Source organism: Mobula hypostoma, chromosome 8 (genome assembly GCF_963921235.1).
Source record: "Mobula hypostoma chromosome 8, sMobHyp1.1, whole genome shotgun sequence".
Lineage (NCBI taxonomy): Eukaryota > Metazoa > Chordata > Chondrichthyes > Myliobatiformes > Myliobatidae > Mobula > Mobula hypostoma.
The window spans coordinates 89,692,672-89,712,594 of record NC_086104.1 but is presented as its reverse complement, the minus strand read 5'-3'; the positions used below and the strand labels follow the sequence as shown (position 1 = coordinate 89,712,594).

Below are 19,923 nucleotides of genomic sequence, written 5' to 3'. Positions count from 1 at the left end.
AGGCATAGACCATTTTCTAAATAGGGAGAAAATTCAAAAATCAGGGGTGCAAAGGGACTCAGTCTGCAAGTTAACCTTTAGGGAATCCTAAAGATTAACATTCATGAAAGCATTTATTTCAAGCAGACTAGAATATAAAAGTAAGGAGACAATCCTGAGGCTTTATAAAGCATTGGTCAGACTGCACTTGGAGCAGTTTTGGGCCCTTTATCTAAGAAACGATGTACTGGCATTGGAGAGGATCCTGAGGAAATTCATGAGAATGATTCCAGGAATGAAAGGGTTAACATATGAGGACCATTTCATTACTCTGGCTGGGACTGTATGCTCCGGAGCTTAGAAGAATGAAGGGGGCTAAGGGAATCTCTTTGAAACCTATGGAATAATGAAGGGCCCAAATAGAATGGATGTTGGGAGGATTTTTCTTATACTGTAGGGCCAGAGGGCACAGCCTCAGAATAGAGGGGTGTCAATTTAGAACAGATACAAGAAAATTTTCTTTAGCCAGAGTGTGGTGAATCTGTGGAATCTGTTGCCGCACACAGCTGTGCACGCCAAGTCAATTAGCTGATTTAAAGCAGAGGTTGTTAGGTTCTTGACTAGTAAGGGTGGCAAAGGTTATGGGGAGATGGCAGGAGAATGGAGTTGAAATGGATTACAAACTAGCCATGATGGAATGGTGGGGCAGGCTCGATGGACCAAATGGCCTAATTCTACTCCCAGGTTTTATGGCCTTATGATAGTACAAAAGGGCTAACATTTCAATCATAATATTTATACAAGTCATCTAAAATACTATTCATATTAAGAAGGTACTTTTAATAGAGATAAATTGCTGCACTTATTATTAAATAATCCTCCTTGCCCCTTTCTCCCGTTCTCCAATTCTGCCGGGTTTAGTATCTAAGCCACACATGAAGACCAGGAGCTGGACTTGGTTATCATAGGCTATTTGAAATGCACACTATTGGGAGCATTTAATATGTACTGGGAGCTTATCCCCACACCTGTAACAACCTCAGGAACCAGTCTTTTCGGGCAGATGGGGCCCATCAGCTGTGGTTGGCAGCTCATCTAGCTCTGACCTCAAACCAACTCTGCCTTGCGGCTATACCCATTCATGCAGAAGACTTCGGGAATAAACCCCGAGGAAAAATCCGCAGCTGGAGTCCCTCCTTACGTTGAGTCCAATGCAGACTGGCAACTCCTGCGACGCTGCTGGAACCAGACTATATCGGTTTCTGCCCTTCCTTTGGATTCATCAGCTGCGCCGGCAACAGCTTGCTCTCTCTCTCTCGTACTGCCCGAGCTGCGCATCGACTTCAATGCAGACAGTTAGAACGCAACATTCAGCGTGACCCCCGACCAGTGGAAGGCCTCGTGTCTTATATCATTAACTACACATTTTGGAGAAGTAACTATGGAATTTAACGTATTCAGAGCATTAAACTACAGCAGTGGGCTGGAATTTACCAGGCATTCAAGGATTTAGTGTAGTATTCAGAAGGGACCTGGGGTGGAGGCTGCTGTTGCCTGCAATCTTCATAAGGTTGCGCACGGAACTCCCAGCCGCTTGTCGCTTCTGCAGGCTGGAACCACGTGTACAGGGAGTATGCAGCCTTTTTTCCACATTTATTTGAGGGAGCTGCTCCTTGCCTTCTGCTTGCATTTTAGCCTCGTCACCTTCATATTTGCTCGTCCAGTACCGAGACGGACGAGGGAGGAGGATGTGTCAGTAAACTTGCTCTTTGGGGCTATCGGGGGTCCAGGAGGCAGACCGCTTTGGAATTACCCGGGGTTGTGTTCGTGTCTGGGTAACCCTGGGGAAAGAACACACGGTGTCCTCGGGTATCCTGGAGGTGTTCCGGTACCGTTGGACGCCGCGGGGAATAAATAACATCCTCGATCAGGATGGGAACATTTTAATTTAGTCTGCTTTAGTTACTGTTAATCTCGTGTTTTTGTTGTAGTGATGTCGAAGTTGCAACAGACGAATTTTCGTAAACCAGAAAGGGATAAGTGGCATTTTGGATGAGGATGGGAACATTTTAATTTTTCTCGTGTTAATTATCATTGTTTCTAGTGCTTTTGTTATAATGATGTAGAAGTTGGGGGAAAAAACCGTACGGTATAGAAAAAGGGGTGGTTCGGATTGGCCACGCCTTGCCTTGCGACACGGTTCTGTCCAGGGAGAAGAGGGCTGGAAGCTGAGGACAGACGCAGAGATTTGTCTGTGTGCATCGGGCGAGGTGCAGCGATCGGAGAGACTTTTACTCAGACTAAAAGTAAACTGATTCTCAGGGGAACAGAAAAGATAAAGCCAGTCTGACCCCGGGGAGGGGTTGGGGGTGTTTGGGAACCACTCCAGTTTGACCCCGAAATTGAGAGGAAACCCACTGTTCAGTCGACCTCGGAGGAAGACGAGCCTCCTCCCCGCAAGGGGAGAGAAAATCTGTCCAGCCCCTCCCCCGGAGGGGGTAGGAGAGCCACTGTCCATTCCGACGCCGGTGGTGGGAGAAAGAGCCCCGTCCAGTCCGAGCCGCAGGTGGGAGGAGACCGATTGTCCAGTCGGACCGCGGCGGGGAGGGGAGGAGAGGAGCCAGTGTCTAGACTCAGACGGGGAGAAGAACCAGAGTCAGTCTGACGCCAGGCGTTAGAGTCTATCCGCTTGAAACAGAGAGAGGGACCAGACTCAGTTGAACTGAGAGTCTCCTTCAGCAAGAGGAGCATAAAGGTCCAATTTGAGAATAGAACGGGATCCATCCGAACCCGGAAAAGAAAGTGCTAGGAGAGGGGTGGGGTGTTATTTCTCTTTATATTTATTTTGCGTTGGAGAGCTTTTCCCTTAAACTTTCGGAGTATGGGAGTCGGCGCGTCACTTCAGGAACTCGCCGCTCCCGGTCAGCCGGACAGCCGCGGGGAAAGGGAGGAGCAGTGTCCTGAGACCAGCGACCATCACTCGGATGAAGGGGCAGACGGCAAGGTGAGCAACGGAAGAAGGGAGGGAGTTAACAGCCAGAGCTGCTGGTTGTGTGTGTGTCTGTCTGTCTGTCTGCAGGGCGAGATCAGGATCATACTGGGAGAGTTTGGTAAATGGTACACTGAAAAAGCTTTTGTTTGTATGCTATCAGACATTTCATTCCATACATAGAGTACAAACAGAGAAAACTGCAGAATATACTGTTACAGTTAGAGAAATTACAGGTTAACAGTGACCCACTGCTCTCGTTTCACACCACCTCCAATTCACACCCTCCTCTTCCCACCCCGCTCCCTTCTGTCCCACTATCCTCTCCAGTATCTAACGTCTAGTATTATAGATAGTATCACAATATAGAATTCACCTTGTAGTTTGAGAGAAAGAGAGAGAAGCTGAAATCAGATGTATCAATGGAGTGAAAGGAAGAACAGAGGCATGAGAGAGGAACAGGCCAAAATTGATTGGAAGGGGTGATGGCAGAACAGCATGGCTGGTGTTTCTGGGAGTAATTGGGAAGGTGTAGAATAGATACATCCAATATGATGGAGAAGTGTTCCAGATGAAGAATGGACAACTGGCTGACAAGGGAAGTCAGCATAAAGGCAAAAGAGAGAGCATACAACATAGCAAAAAAAAGTGGGAATCTAGAAGATTGGGATGCTTTTAAAAACAAACGGGAAGTCAACTAAAAAGCAATAAGGATAGAAAAGAGGAAATATGGAGACGAGCTGGAAAATGATAGGGAGAGGTAGTAATGAAGGACAAAGAAATGGCGGATGGTCCCAATAATTATTTTGTGTCAGTTGTCACTGTAACACACAAATGGTATGCCAGAAATTCAAATGTCAAAGGGCAGAAGTGAGTGTAGTCACTCTTACTAAAGAGAAGGTGCTCAGGAAAACACAGTAGTAGATGAGTCTTGACCTGACGGACTACACCCCTGATTTTGAAAAAACCTAATTGAAGAGATTGTGGAGGCATTAGTAATGATCTTTCAAGAATCACTAGATTCTGGAATGGTCCTGAAGGACTGGAAATTGCAAATGTCACTCTTTAAGAAGGGAAGAAAGCAGAAGATGGGAAATTGTAGGTCAGTTAGCATGACCTCAGTGGTTGGTAAGATGTTGGAGCCTATTAATAAAGATGAGGTTTTGGGGTACTTGGAACACATGATAAAGTAGGCCAACATCAGCATGGTTTTCTTCAGGGTAAATCTTGCCTGACAAATGTGTTGGATTTCTTAGAGAGGGAGTCAAAGGAAAGTCAGTGGATGTTGTACACTTGGATTTTCAGGGAAGGCCTTTGACAAGGTGCCACGCATGTGGCTGCTTAACAACATGAGAGCCCATGGTACTACAGGAATGTTACTAGCATGGATAGAGATTGGATTGACTGGCAGGAGGCGAAGAAAAGGAATAAAGGGGGCCTTTTCTGGTTGGCTGCTGGTGACGTGTATCATGGGGTGGTGTTGAGACAGCTTCTTTTCGCGTTATATGTCAGTGATTTGGAGGATGAAATTGATGGTATTGTGGCTGGGAGTGCTGGCAATACAAAGTTAGGTGGAGGGGCAAGAAGTGTTGAGGAAGCGGGAGTCTGCAGGATGTAGGCAAGTTAGGAGAATGGACAAAGAAGTGGCAGATGGAATACAGTCATGCACTTTGGTAGAAGAAATAAAGGCATAGACTATTTTCTAAACAGTGAGCAAATTCACAAACCGGAGGTGCAAAAGGACTTGGGAGTCCTCATGCAGGATTCCCTGAAGGTTAACTTACAAATTGAGTTGGTGGTGAGGTAGGCAAATGCAATGTTTGTATTAATTTTGAGAGAACTAGAATATAAAAGCAAGGACATAATTTTGAGACTTTATAAGGCATTGGTCAGACCACACTTGGAGTATTGTGAACAGTTTTAGGCCCCTTATCTAAGAAAAGATATGCTGGCATTGGAGAGGTTCCAGAGACAGCTCATGAGAATAATCTCGGGAATATAAGAGTTAATGTGTGAAAACTGTTTGATGGCTCTGGGCCTGAACTCACTGGAGTTTAGAAGAATGAGGGGCATCTCATTGAAATGTATTGAATATTGAAAGATCTAGATAGAATGGGCGTGGAGAGGATATTTCCTATCGCTGGAGAGTCTAATTCCAGAGGGCACAGCTTCAGAATAGAAGGATGTTCCTTTAGAACAGAGTTAAGGAGGAATTTCTTTAGCCAAAGGGTGGTGAATCTGTGGAATTCACTGCTACAGATGGCTGTGGAGGCCAATACATTGGTATATTTAAAGTGGAGGTTGATAGGTTCTTGATTAGAAAGGGTGTCAAAGGTTACGAGGAGAAGGCAGAATCAAAATCAGGTTAAGGTTTAATATCACATATGTTGTGAAATTTGTTAACTTAGCGGCAGTATAATGAAATACATGATAATATAGGAAAAAAATAAATAAATCAATTGCAGTAACTCTGTGTGTATTAAATAGTTAAATTAAAAATAGTGCAAAAACAGCAATAATAAAAGTGAATGAATTCAATGTCCATTTGGAAATTGGATGGCAGAAGGAAAGAAACTGTTCCTGAATCGCTGTGTGTGTGTCTTCAGGCTTCTGTAGCTCCTTCTTGATGGTAACAATGAAGAGAGGGCATGTCCTGGGTGATGACGGTCCTTAATGATGGAGACTGCCTTTCTGAGGCACCGCTCCATGAAGATGTCTTGGATACTACCGAGGCTAGTACCCAAGATGACGCTGACTAATTTTATAGCTTTCTGTAGCCCCCTCCCCCCATACCAGTTAGTGACGCAGCCTGTCAGAATGCTCTCCACAATACATCTGTAGAAGTTTTCAAGTGTTTTTAGGTGACAAACCAAATCTTCCCAAACTCCTAATGAAATATAACCACAGGAGAATGAGGTTGAGAGGAATAATAAATTGGCCATGATGGAATGGTGAAGCAGATTCACTGGGCCAAATGGCCTAATTCTGCTCTTATGTTTTATAGTATTATAGTGTTAACTTATAGATTTTACTGTTCAGTGCTACAGTACATCCAGGAATGCCCTGATCCCAGCTTTACTTTGTATTCTACATACTTTTTAGTAAGCTGTGGGTCTGATAACTTGCACTGTCACTGTGAAATTTAACTGAACAATTTGGTTAGTTTGATGTTAATCTCTCGCTACTTTACTTAAGCGTAAATATTTTCTGCTGACCATTTACTGCCATATGACATTTGCAGTCATTATGTCTGTGAGAGATGGTCTTGCATTGCCCACTCTTGTCTAAACTCAGCATCAACAGGGCTGTTGTTTATTTGGAAGAAATGTTCTAATTGAAATATGACAAGTGACCTTGCATTCATTCTTCCTTATTGGGAACATGTATAAATTGCATTTGGATTAAAATTGTTTTGTATTGTACTCATACATCTCTTGAGAACCTTCAACCATAACTTTCTAGGCAATGGGGCTAATTACCAAGCCTGTTTCATTCAGAAGACTGAACTGTGAGTGAACCTAATGCAATAATTGTTGGAGAAATCTGGACTTCAGTGCAGTTTCTGTTTAGTTTAGATTTAAGCAGATGAAATTCTGCCACAAAATGAATCAGTTTATTTTACCATATTTAAACAAGTAATTGTCTACCTTCTCTGGGGAAGAAAAGAGTTGATTTGAACCATAGACACAGGAGATTCTGCAGATGCTGGAAATTTTGAGTGACACACACAAAATGCTGAAGGAATTCAACAAATTGTGCATTATTTATGGAGGGGAATAAATGGTCAAGATCATGAAGGGTCTTGGCTTGAAACATTGACCGTTTGTTCACCTACATAGATGCTGCCTGGCTGAGTTCATTTAGCATCTTGTGTCTGTTGACAAGAAGTGAACTGGACTGAGAAGTGACAGATGGCGTTCAACCCAGAAATAAGTGAAAGCAGAATTTCTCCCTCTGGTATTTTTTTTCTTTATATTTCTTTTCCCCTCCCCCTTCCCTCTTCTATTCCCCACTCTGGCGTCGTACTACTGCTCATCTGCCTATCACCTCTCCCTGGTGCCCCTCCTTCACTTTCTCCTATGGCCCACTCTGTGCTATTATCAGATTCCTTCTTTTCCAGCCCTTTCCTTTTCCCACCAACCTTGCTTCACCTATCACCTTCTTGCCTACCTTCCCAACCCCCCACATTTCGTTATTCTCGTGTCTTCCCCCTTCCTTTCCAGTCCTGATGAAGGGACTTGGCCCAAAACATCAACTGCTTATTCCTTTCCATAGACGCTGCCTGACTTGCTGAGTTCCTCCAGCATTTTGTGTGTGTGTTGCTCTGGATTTCCAGCATCTGCAGAACATCTTGTGTTTATAAAGACAATTGATTCATTTTGGAAGATCAAATTTGAAGGCAGAGTTCATGGATTATTGGCAGTGTGGTAGAACAGAGGGATCATTGGGCCCATGTCCATAGATCCCTCAAAGTTGCTGCACTAGTTGATAGTGTTGTTAAGACGACATATGGTATGTTGGTCTTCATGAGTCAGGAGACTTAGTTCAAGAATCACGAGGTACTATTTGCAGCTCTATAAAACCTTGGTTAGACCACACTTGGAATATTGTGTACAGTTCTGGTTGCTTCATTATAGGAAGGATGTGGAATCTTTACAGAGGGTGTAGAGGATGTTTACCAGGATGCTGCCTGGATTAGAGGCCATGTCTTATGAAGAAAGGTTGAACAAGCTAGGGCTTTTCTTTTTGAAGTGAAGGAGGATGAGAGGTGACTTGATAGAAATGTACAAGATGATAAGAGGCATAGACTGAGTGGGTAGCCAGTGTCTTTTTCCCCAGGACAGAAATGGTTAACACAAGCGTGCAGAATTTTAAGGTAATTGGAGGAAAGTGTGGGGGATTGCAGGTAGATGTCGGAGGGAAGTTCTGTACACAGGGTAGTGGGTGGATGCGTGCAGCGCCCTGCCAGGGGCCCTGTTAGAGACAGATACGTTCATCATCATTAGATTAGGTTAAACTTTATTGTCATTGTGCCAAGTACAGATACAAAGCCAATGAAATGCAGTTAGCATCTGACCAGAAATGCAACGAATAGTGTTATTTACAAAATAACTGTGAATAAAGTAAGTGCTACAGCACACAAATATAAAAGTACTGAGACAGTACAATATGGATGCAATACTGCTTAGTGCTGTGATGTGAGGTTCAGCAGTGTCACAGCCTCAGGAAAGAAGCTCTTCCTGTGCCTGCTGGTGTGGGAGCAGAGGTTCCTGTAGCGCCTACCGGATGGGAGGAGAGTAAAAAGTCATGGTTAGGGTGAGATGCATCCTTAATAATGCTTTTCGCCCTGCCCAGGCAGTGTTTATGGTAGATATTCTCAATGGTGGGCAATTCTGTGCCAATAATCCACTGGGCAGTTTTCACCACACGCTGGAGTGCTTTGCGGTCTGAATACAGGACAATTGCCATACCACACTGAGATGCAGTTGGTGAGTATGCTTTCAGTGGTACAGTGGTAAAAGTCCGTCAGTATCCTGGGACAGAGGTGAGCTTTCTTGATGCTCCGCGTGAAATAAAGGTGCTGTTGCACCTTTTTGATTACAAACGGAGGATGGAGGAGTTCAGGGACCAGGTGAGATCCTCGGAAATGTGGACATCATTATGTGCCGTGTTGTATGACTCTTCAGAGATTGTCTGCCTGGCGTCAGTGGTCACATAACCAGGACTTGTGATATACACCAGCTGCTCATACCACCATCCACCACCTGCTCCCGTGGCTTCATGTGTCCCTGTTCAGGGAGGTAATCAGGTGCTATACCTTGCTCAATAGTGACCTGCAGGCTAGTGGAGAGAAGGTGCACCTTACACCTCCTTTGGTAGAGGCGTATCTCCACCCTGCCACACAACAGAAACAGGAGGAGCATTTATATAAAAAAAACTCCTGGATGATAGAAAAATGGAGGGCTATGTAGGAAGATAGGGTTAGATTGATCTGGGAGTAGATTAAAAGGTCTGCACAACATAATGGGCTGAAGGGTCTGTGGAGTGCTGTAGCTTTCTATATTCTAAAAGTATTGAGTAGTTGCTGCCAGCAAACTTTTATTTTAGTGAAAAGCTGGGTGTACGTTTGAGTTACAGATACATGTTCCGACTCATCAATAGGTCTCCATATCACCTGTCTCCTGATCTATGAATTAAGAATCTATGCGCCAAATTGTATGACAACAGCATAAAGTCAACTTTATACAATTAGTCCAAGGCAATTTAATGCTTCACTTTCAATGACCAATTGATCCAATTGCTGACTTCTAATGCCCATAACTACTGTACCTCGTTTTGAGCACAATAACACAGAAGTTAACACAACACTTTACAGTGCCAGGGAGCCAGGTACAATTCCACTGGTGTCTGTAAGGAGTTGGTATTTTCTCCCCTTCACCGTTCAGGTTTCCTCCAGGTGCTCTGATTTCCTCCGACATTTCAAAGATGTACAGGTTACTGAGGGTTAGGAAGTTGTGGCTATGCTATGTTGGTGTGGGAACCATGGTGAGACTTGCAGGCTGCCAAGCACACGATAGAGCATAGAAATTTACAGCACATTACAGGCCCTTCAGCCCACAATGTTGTGCCGACCATGTAACCTACTCTAGAGACTGCCTAAAATTCCCCTAGCGCATAGCCATCTATTTTTCTACGCTCCATGTACTTATCTAAGAGGCTCTTAAAAGACCTTATTGTATCTGCTTTAATCACTGCCGCCGGCAGTGCATTCCACACACCCACTCTCTGTGTTTATTAAAAAAAAACGACAACTTATTCCTAACATCCCCTCGGTACCCATTTTCAAGCACCTTAAAATTATGCCCCCTTCTGTTAGCCATTTCAGCCCTGGGGAAAAAGCCTCTGACAATCCACATGATCAATGCCCTTCATTATCTTAAACATCCTTGGACTATGTTGGTCATTGATGCAAATGGTGCATTTCACTCAATGTTTCAATGTACATGTGACAAATAAAAGTTAATATTTATAGATGTCAATGCTTGAACTGCTGTTTTATTCCATTTTGTCCTTGATTTAATGGGCACCAATTCATTTGGAGCAACAGGTTATGTATGTAAGTGTAAAATTCATTCTGTGCACACCGATGGGCAGAAAATCAGTTTAAAAAAACTTTGGTGACTCTGTTTTGGATCAAGGAGGAATCAGCCCAGTACATTTAACTCTGCCTCTGCCATTGTCCTCAGGATTATTTGTAGAGGTTAAATGTTCTTTGTTCTAGCTGCAATTGTAGGCAAAAGAGAAGAGTTGACTCTATTATTTGCAAGATTTGTTGATGCTCCATGTCTTTGTTCTCATTAAGGTGGTTGAATTTGCAGTATGAGGAAATGTGCACGTCTGCTGAAAGAGGATTTTATCTTCAGTCATAAATTTTAGAAACTTGGGATGTCATAATTCACATTATAGCAAATTTATGGGCTTTATGTGTCGGCTGGTGGTGTAGTGGCATCAACGCCAGACTTCGGAACGAAGGCTCCCGAGTTCGAATCCAGCCGGCTGCTTTGCACACTTCCCATCCTTGCTGGGTTGAGGGTTGAGCGTCGAGCTAGCAACTCTGTCTCATAAAAATAAGAAAACCTGCTAAAAAAAACGCTGTCATGACGGTGTCCCGATGACTCCACTCAGAGTTAAGGATTTTCCTCTTCTTCATGGGCTTTATGTTGGAAGCTAGGGAGACTTCTTTTTCTTACAGATTTCTCTAAAGTAATGGTATGACTATGATTGGGTGGTCAGTGGTATTGGTGTGGGTTAGCCTAGGGCACTAAGAACTCATCATCCAATTATGTCATGGTGTATTTTGTATCCAGTGTAGATAACAAGTTGCAGTCAGATTTAATGTCAACTACTGAAACAGCACCCCCAATCAGTATCCCATTGAGTATGTCCACATAGGTTTTGTGTGTGGTGTGGTTAAACCCACTAACTTTTGACCTGCTGTCAAGAATATCCACTGAGCAATGACTGTTGTGCCTGAGGGATCTTCTCAGTATTTAATGTATAGGAGGTTTGTGGAGGTGTGTGAGAAGGTACTGGTGGTGGAGTACTTGGATTCTTTGAGACTGCTTGTTTATTTCTGTTTTAAGTTGAGCATTTGACACATAGGATAATACTGTTCTAGTAGTAATTCAGAAATGATTTAGTAACTACTTAGAAATGATTGTTGAATGCTCAGTGTCTCTTTCTGCTCGGAGTAGGACTTCCACATTGGTGTAATCACCTTCAACTCAATCCACACTGAGGTAATCACATCCTAAAAGCATCAAAAGAAAATATTTTTTAAAAAAAGGTAACCCGCAGATGCTGAAAATCTACAACAAAGCTAGTGAGATGTGGCCTGCATCTTTCAATAATTTTCGGTTTGACTTCAAATCCATTCTGAATTTAGCTGCCCTTTTCAAGTTTTAAGCTTTGTGCATTTCCAGCCGAAGGACTGAAGAGCACAGGTCTGGTCCAAAATGTCATCTGTTTATTTCTTTCCATAGATGCTGGCTGACCTACTGAGTTCCTCCAGAATCCTGTGTTGCTCTGAAGAGTACAGAGCTTTGTATGCGCTGGAGTCATGTGCTCTCAGAAGCCTGGCAGGCTTTTCTTTCTGCATGTGGCTGCTGCATGTTCACCAAACTTTAAACAGCATAAAAGTTGACAGGAGGTTGAGGAATGCGCAGGTCACTTGCCACCTAGCTGTAAAATTTCTGCAAAATATTTGTCTAATTAAATGCTGCTCAGCTGATCTTTGGTGTTGTCCTTGCAAGACCTAATGTACCAAAATGGAACACTATCTAAAGGGTATGAATCTTTTTATGGCCTCTTCTCTCTCCTGTCAGCTCCAGCCCTGTCTACCTGCTTGAGGACAGAAAGGATTCTAGAAGTTTCTCTAGAAATAGAAGCAATTGCCAAGCTATTATGTCAATTAGAAGTGGAACCTCTGTACAAAGAGAATGTTGCTGTTATTAATGTGGACTACTACAGGTACTGGGAACTTGGAGTGAAAAATCAAACTGTTCCAGGAACTTCAGTCAAGCAGCATCTGAGGAGGCGAAGGGCTGGTTGACATTTTGGGTCATGACCAACAACGATTATGAGGTAGCTGTAGACTGGGGGGGGGGGGGTGGAATTGAATGAGTTAGGGGATGGGCAGATGGAGCTTGGGGGGGCGGTGGAGATAGTAGGTACAAAGTCTGGTGGAATGGGTGGAAATAAGGCGAGGTCAGATGGTCACACTGAGGAAGGGGCTTAGGAAGGGTAGGTCGAGGCATTATTTCCTGTCTGATTTCACCTGTCACATGCCAGCCTCTGCCTCGAAACTCCCCTTCCCTTTCCTCACTTGGCTCTATCTGCCTATCAACCCCACCTCCCCTGGTCCAACCTATCACCATCCACCTTCTCACCTCTATCACCCCTCCCTCTCACCTCTTTAGTCTAGTTAGATTCCCTCTAACCCCTCAGTACCGACACAGGGTGTCAGTGCTAACCATCTCTCTGTCTCCACAGATGCTGCTCGACCTACAGAATTCTTCAGTTTAGCTTTTGCTGCAGTTATTTTGGCACCAGGGTTTGATGGCAGTCTGAGGAGGATTAAGAACTAAATATTCCAAAGGCTTTGGAGGAGAAAATTGTAATATTGACAGAGGAACATTTGTCACAATAGGAGATTGGTGAGCAAACAGGGAGTGGGGTGAAAGGGCTGCAGTCTGTAGAAATTTGTGCACATGGGGTGCGTAAATAGAAGACAAGCGAAGGAGCTGAGGAGCTCCGGCTGACCTGAGTGGCACCTTACAGCCAGTAATAGGATGCATTTCCAGAACAAATTAGGGGATTAATTTAGTAGTAATTATTAACTTTATAGCTAGCTTTAAAATGCTTTTCTAATGAGAGAATCACAAATCTTGACCATGGCAAACTGAATATTGATTGGCTAAACTTACTGTTGGTGTTTGCACACAGAACACTACAGCACAGTACAGGCCCTTCATCCCACAATATTCTGCTTACCTTTTAACCTACTCCAAAATCAGCCTAACCCTTCCCTCCTAAATAGCCCTTCATTCTTCTATCATCCATGTGCCTATCTAACTTTCTTAAATGGCCCTGATATATCTGCCTCTACCCCTAGTCCTGGCGGGGCATTCCACACACCCACCACTTTGTGTGTTTATATTAAAAAAATAATTAACTCTGGCATCCCCTCTATACTTCCCCCTAGTCATCTTAAAATTGTAACCCCTCATGTTAGTAATTTCTATCCTGGGCAAAAGTCTCGGCTCTATGCCTCCTTATCGTCTTATGCATCTCTATCAAGTTATCTCATCCTCCCCCCACTCCAGAGAGAAAAGCCCTAGCTCGCTTAATTTTTCCTAATAAGACATGCTCTCTAATCAGTCCAGATTTGATATTCTGTACAATCAGAATAGAATTTTGGGTACGAAGTTGTTGAACCTTTAGGAACAAGTGATCATAACACTGTTAGACTCAAAGTTTTTTTGGGCAAATATATCAGTAAAAGCCATTGAATTGAATTTCAGAAAGGCAAAGTTTGTGCAGATGTGGTGAACACTTCAGAAGGTAAACTGGAAGGAACTGCTTGATGTTGAGTCAGTTGAGGAACAATGAGGTCAATTTAAAGAGGTAATACACGCAGTACGGGAAATGTTCATACCCAAGGTCGGGAGTAGCAATAAAAAACATGGATGAATAAAGACATACATAAAAAATTATTGAAGAAAAGACAGCTATATAAAGAATACAGAAAAATTAGTAATGGTGTTAACCGTGGGGCAAATGAAAATATGAGAGCTATAGTCAAGAGGGAAATTTGGATTGCCAAAAGGCAGGTTGAGAAGAATATTGCTGATAATGCTAAGATTGACCCCGAGATATTTTTTCAATACCTTAGTGAAAGAAAAGTCAAGGGGGAAGTTAAGTATATTAGGAATAATAGTGGGGTGATAAATTATGCAGAGAAAGACAGACAACATATATCCAAGGGTACTTGGAGAGGTCTGTGATTATATATACAAACACCATAACATGTATTTTTCAAAAGTCAGTGAAGACTGGTGAAATCACTGAAGACTGGAAGTAGGCTAACCTTGTCCAGTGTACAAGAAAGTGACCATACTGACCCTGGAAACTATAGACCAGTAAGCTTAGCATGAATCGTAGGTAGGATAATGGAAGCATTAATAAAGAATGAGATGGAAAAAACAGCTGATAAGAATTGTCATGTTAGCAGAAAGCCAGCATGAGTTCAGAAAAGGGAAATCATGTTTTCCTAATAAGCTGGAGTTCTATGAAGAGGCCACTAAAATCTATGATACTAATAGAGCAGTTTTTATCATTTATTTGGAGTTTCAGAAGGCTTCTGACAAGGTACCCCACAAGAGGTTAATAATCAAATTACAGGAGATAGGGATTAAGGATAAGGTGTGTGAATTGGTGCAGAATTAGCTCAGAAACAGAACGCAATGAGTTATGGTGAGAGGATCATTTCACACCTAGAAGATGTTAAAAGTGGGTTCCATAGGGATCAATTTTGGGGCTGCTGCAGTTTTTAAGTTTACATTAATGACTTGGATAAGCATATAACAAATAAACTAGTAAAGTTTGCAGATGACGCACAATTAGGGGATGGGCTGATAATATTCAGGCAGCAGAATCAATAGTTAGATCTAAACCAAATCCAGGTGTGGGCCGATAAATGGCAGCTGAAATTTAATGTAAGTAAATGTAAAGTATTACATATAGGAAGTAGAAATATTAAATATAAATATACAATGGGGGGGAGGGTCTTGAGTTAGAAAGTGCACTGGATGAGAAGGATTTGGGTGTCCTGGTAGACTCATCACTATCAACATCTAGACAACGCACAGAAGTGATCAGGAAGGCTAATAGAATGCTGGGCTATATACTGTAATGTGCTTAGTGGAGTTCAAGATTAGAGATCATCTTAAGCTGTATAATGTGCTTGTGAGGCCACACCTTGAGTACTGTGTACAATTTTAGTCTCCATATTTTGTGAGGAATATGAAGGCACTGGAGAGAGTTCAGAGAAAGGTGACTAGACTCATTCCAGGTCTACAGGGTATGAGCTATGAAGAAATATTGAAAGAATTAAATCTTTTTAGCCTAAGTAGACACAGAATGAGAGGAGACATGATAGCAGTGTTCAGTATCATAAGGTATAAGTAAAGTGGATGCCAGCTGCTACTTCAAAATTAATCCATCAACAAGGACACGGGGCTTTAGGTGGAGACTGGTTAAAATAAGATTTCTGACTAACATCAGGAAGCATTCCTTCACACAGCGAGTTCTGAACACATGGAACAAACTACCTAGTTGTGTAGTTGAGAGTAGTACTTGAGAGACTTTCAAATCTAAACTTGATAGTTATTTCAGCACACTGTGTGAATAGGAATTTGGCAAGCTCTGTTGGGCTGAATGGCCTGTTCTTGTCAAAAACTTTCTAACGTCCTAACCCGAGCAGCATCCTGCTAAATCTCTGCACCCTCTCTAAAACTTCCAATTTCCCCCAGGATCAATAAAGTATGACTATGACTATATCCTTCCAATGTTGAGGTGACCAGAACTGAACACAATATTCCAAGTGTGGTCTGACCAGGGATTTTTAGAGCTGCAACATTACTTCCTGCCTCTTAAACTCAATACCCTGACTAATGAAGGCCTTCTTAACAACCTTATCAGCTTGTTCAGAAAATCTGAGGGATCATTGAGGGTGGGGCCCCAAGATTCCTCTGTTCCTCCACACTGCTAAAAATCCTGCCTTTAACCCTGTATTATGCCTTCCAATTCAACCTTCCAAAGTGAATCACCTCACACTTTTCCAGGTGAACTCCATCTGTCACTTCTCAGCCCAGCTCTGCATCTCACCAATATCCCATTGTAACCTACCACCAGGCAGAGTATGCTTCATCTACAACCATCCTCTGCCTTATGTGAGCAAGCCAGTTTGAAATCCATGAATGTTATATCATCTGTGGATGTTACAATATAAAACATGTCAAGGTGAAGATTTCTCTTGTATACCAAAAAAAACCATTGCAAACAAATGATGTTTAGAAGGAGAAAAGGGAATGAAAGGATCCAGACAAACTAAAGGCCAAAAAAATCAACTGAAAGATGTCAATGGATATCAAAGTTAGCAATCAGTCAATATATTGGAAATGTGTGGCCTGAAGGTGAGAATAGGAACTATAATATGTCATTTTTCATCCAATTTCCTGTAGAAGATGTCTAAATGCCAGTGATATAATAAAACCATATTGAAATGCAGAACATCATAAAAGTAAGGAACAACATTTGATGTTGTCTCGGGTATCCAAGAATGCAAATTAGAAAAATCAGGATGTTGTATTGCAATTGTCCTGATCCCAGAAGCCCCGATGATTGTGCCTCTGATGAAAGGAACAGAGTCAAAAGAAAAGTTTGTGTAGACCTATGATTGTCTGGCTTGAAGTTGTTACTAGTACAAAAGTGAACAAGATCTGTAAAATAAACTTTGATTGGAAAAGGATGGATCCCACTTAAAAATCGAAAAATGTCTGAAGCATAGCTTAGAGTGCATCAGCATGAACTACAGGGTCTGCCATGGTCGAATCAGACAAGAGAATTAGGAAGTGATATATAGGAACTATAGGTACGTAGTCACCTCCAAGTTGCGGGAGGCAGGTAGCTAGGGGTGTCAGGAGTGAGAAGGGAACAGACAGACAGTGGCTGTTCCCCCAGTAATACACCTACTGCTTTAGATACTGATGAGTGGGACAATCTAACTGCGGAAGGCTTCAGTGATCAGATCTCTAGCATTGAAAATGGCTTGTGGCTCAGAAGAGAAGTAGGGAGAAGATGACTACAGTGTTGATAGAGGATTCAATAGAGGAGCAAACAGGACATGAAAGAAACATGCAGATGCCTTGTGCATCCTAGGTGCTAGGGTCAGGTACCTCTTGGATTGGGTGCACAGTATACTAAAGGGGGCAGGTGAACAGCTGGGAGTTGTGGTACATATTGGTACCAGCAACATGGGTAGGAAATAGGATGATGTTGTGAGGAGAGAATACAGGAAGCTAGGCAGAAAGCTGAAAAGCAAGACCTCAAGGGTAGTAGTATCTGAATTGCTGCCTGTGTGTTGCACCTGTGAGGGTATGAATAGGATGATTTGGCAGATGAATGTGTCGCTGAGGAATTGGTGCAGGGGTCAGAGTTTCAGATTTCTACAGCACTGAGATCACTTCTGGGGAAAGTTTGACCTGTATAAAAAGGACAGGTTACACTTGAACCTGAGGGGGACCAATATCCTTATGGGCAGCTTTGCTAGAGCTGTTGGCGAGGGTTTAAACTAATTTGGCAGGTGGATAGGAACCAGAGTCACAGGGCAGAGGATGGGGCAGTTAGTATACAAGTAGATGCAGCTTGAAGTGAGAATGTGAGGAAGGATAGGACATTGATAGGGTACAATTGCAGTCAATGGGATGGTTTGAAGTCTGTCTTTAAATAGTGGGGTGGGGTTGGTTCAACAGTCTAGAAAGTGAGGATAAAGTAAAAGGGGAGGAGAATGCAGGAGACGTTACGAAAGTCTCCCAAATAAACAAAATAAAGTTTAGAGAAGGATAAGTATTTAACTTTTGGCAACATGAAAAAGGTGGTAAATACAGGACTGAAGGTTTGCAGTATATGCAGTACAGTACATGATCTTGTAGAGCAGGTAGAAATTGGCAGGTATGATGTGGGCATCATTGAGTTGTGGCTGAAAGAAGATCACAGTTGAGAGCTTAACATGCAAAATAAATATTGTATCAAAAGGATACACAGATTGGTGTGGGGTGGCTCTGTTGGTAAAAAATTAAATCAAATCCTTAGAAAAAATGACATAGGACCAGAAGATATAGAGTGGGTAGGGTTAAGAAACTGCAAGGGTAAAAAGACTCTGATGGGAGTTATATACAATGGGAGACAGAAAAAAACGTAAAAAGAGCAACGTTACGATAGTAACACACACAAAAAATGCTGGTGGAATGCAGCAGGCCAGGCAGCATCTATAGGAAGAGGTACAGTCGACGTTTCGGGCCGGGACCCTTTGTCAGGACTAACTGAAAGGAGAGATAGTAAGAGATTTGAAAGTAGGAGAAGGAGTGGGAGATCTGAAATGATAGGAGAAGACAGGAGGGGAGGGGTGGATCTAAGAGCTGGAAAGTTGATTGGCAAAAGGGATACCAGACTGGAGAGGGGAGAGGATCATGGGACAGGGAGCCTGGGGGGAGGGGAGCCCGGAGGGTGGAGAACAAGCAAGGAGTTATAATGAGAGGGACAGAGGGAGAAAAAAGAGAAGAAAAAAAGGAGAAAATTCAAAAATAAATAAATAAATAAGGGATGGGGTGTGAAGGGGAGGAGGGGCATTAACGCAAGTTAGAGAAGTCGATATTCATGCCATCAGGTTGGAGGCTACCCAGACGGAATATAAGGTGGTGTTCCTCCAACCTGACTGTGGCTTCATCTTTACTGTAGAGGAGGCCATAGATAGACATATCCGAATGGGAATAGGATGTGGAATTAAAATGTGTGACCACTGGGAGATCTTGCTTTCTCTGGCGGACAGAACGTAGGTGTTCAGCGAAACGGTCTCCCAGCCTGCGTCGGGTCTCGCCAATATATAGAAGCCCACACCGGGAACACCAGATGCAGTATATCACCCCAGTCGACTCAGGTGAAGTGTCACCTCACCTGGAAGGACTGTCTGGGGCCCTGAATGGTGGTGAGGGAGGAAATGTAAGGGCATGTGTAGCACTTGTTCCACTTACAAGGATAAGTGCCAGGAGGGAGATTGGTGGGAAGGGATGGACAAGGGAGTCACGTAGGGAGCAATCCCTGTGGAAAGCAGAAAGACGGTGGGGGGGAGGGAAAGATGTGCTTGGTGGTGGGATCCCGTTGGAGGTGGCGGATGTTACGGAGAATAATATGTTGGACCCAGAGGCTGGTGGGGTGGTAGGTGAGGACAAGGGAAACCCTATTCCTAGTGGGGTGGCGGGAGGATGGGGTGAGAGCAGATGTGCGTGAAATGGGAGAGATGCGTTTGAGAGCAGAGTTAATGGTGGAGGAAAGGAAGCCTCTTTCTTTAAAAAGGGAAGACATCTCCTTCGTCCTGAAATGAAAAGCCTCATCCTGAGAGAAGATGCGGCGGAGACGGAGGAATTGCGGGAAGGGGATGGCATTTTTGCAAGAGACAGGGTGGGAAGAGGAATAGTCCAGGTAGCTGTGAGGGTCTGTAGGCTTACAGTAGACATCAGTAGATAAGCTGTCTACAAGTAGAGACAGAAAGATCAAGAAAGGGGAGGGAGGTGTCGGAAATGGACCAGGTAAACTTGAGGGCATGGTTAAAGTTGGAGGCAAAGTTAATGAAGTCAACAAGCTCAGCATGCGTGCAGGAATCAGCGCCAATGCAGTCGTCGAATTCCCCCCCCCCTTTTTTTCTCTTTTATTTCTCCCTCTGTCCCTCTCACTATAACTCCTTGCCTGCTCTCCACCCTCCGGGCTCCCCTTCCCCCTTCTCTCTCTCCCCAGGCTCCCCGTCCCATGATCCTCTCCCTTCTCCAGTCTGGTATCCCTTTTGCCAATCAACTTTCCAGCTCTTAGATCCACCCCTCCCCTCCTGTCTTCTCCTATCATTTCGGATCTCCCACTCCTTCTCCTACTTTCAAATCTCTTACTACCTCTTCTTTCAGTTAGTCCTGATAAAGGGTCCTAGCCCGAAACGTTGACTGTACCTTTTTGTATAGATGCTGCCTGGCCTGCTGCGTTCCACCAGCATGTTTTGTGTGTGTTGCTTAAATTTCCAGCATCTGCATATTTCCTCGTGTCAATGTTAGGATAGTCATGGGAGATTT

The 19,923-nt window shown here is 43.4% G+C and overlaps 1 protein-coding gene across 1 annotated transcript in view; it reads left to right on the top strand.

The window, feature by feature from the left end:
* Positions 1-2,180: 2,180 nt before the first annotated feature.
* The window catches only part of LOC134350708 (A-kinase anchor protein 12-like), an 82,061-nt gene continuing 64,318 nt past the window's right edge, over positions 2,181-19,923 (top strand). The window contains exon 1 of the mRNA XM_063056292.1: positions 2,181-2,983. Coding sequence (XP_062912362.1) covers positions 2,861-2,983 — 123 coding nt within the window. The 5' untranslated portion in view covers positions 2,181-2,860. The remainder of the gene's footprint in view (positions 2,984-19,923) is intronic.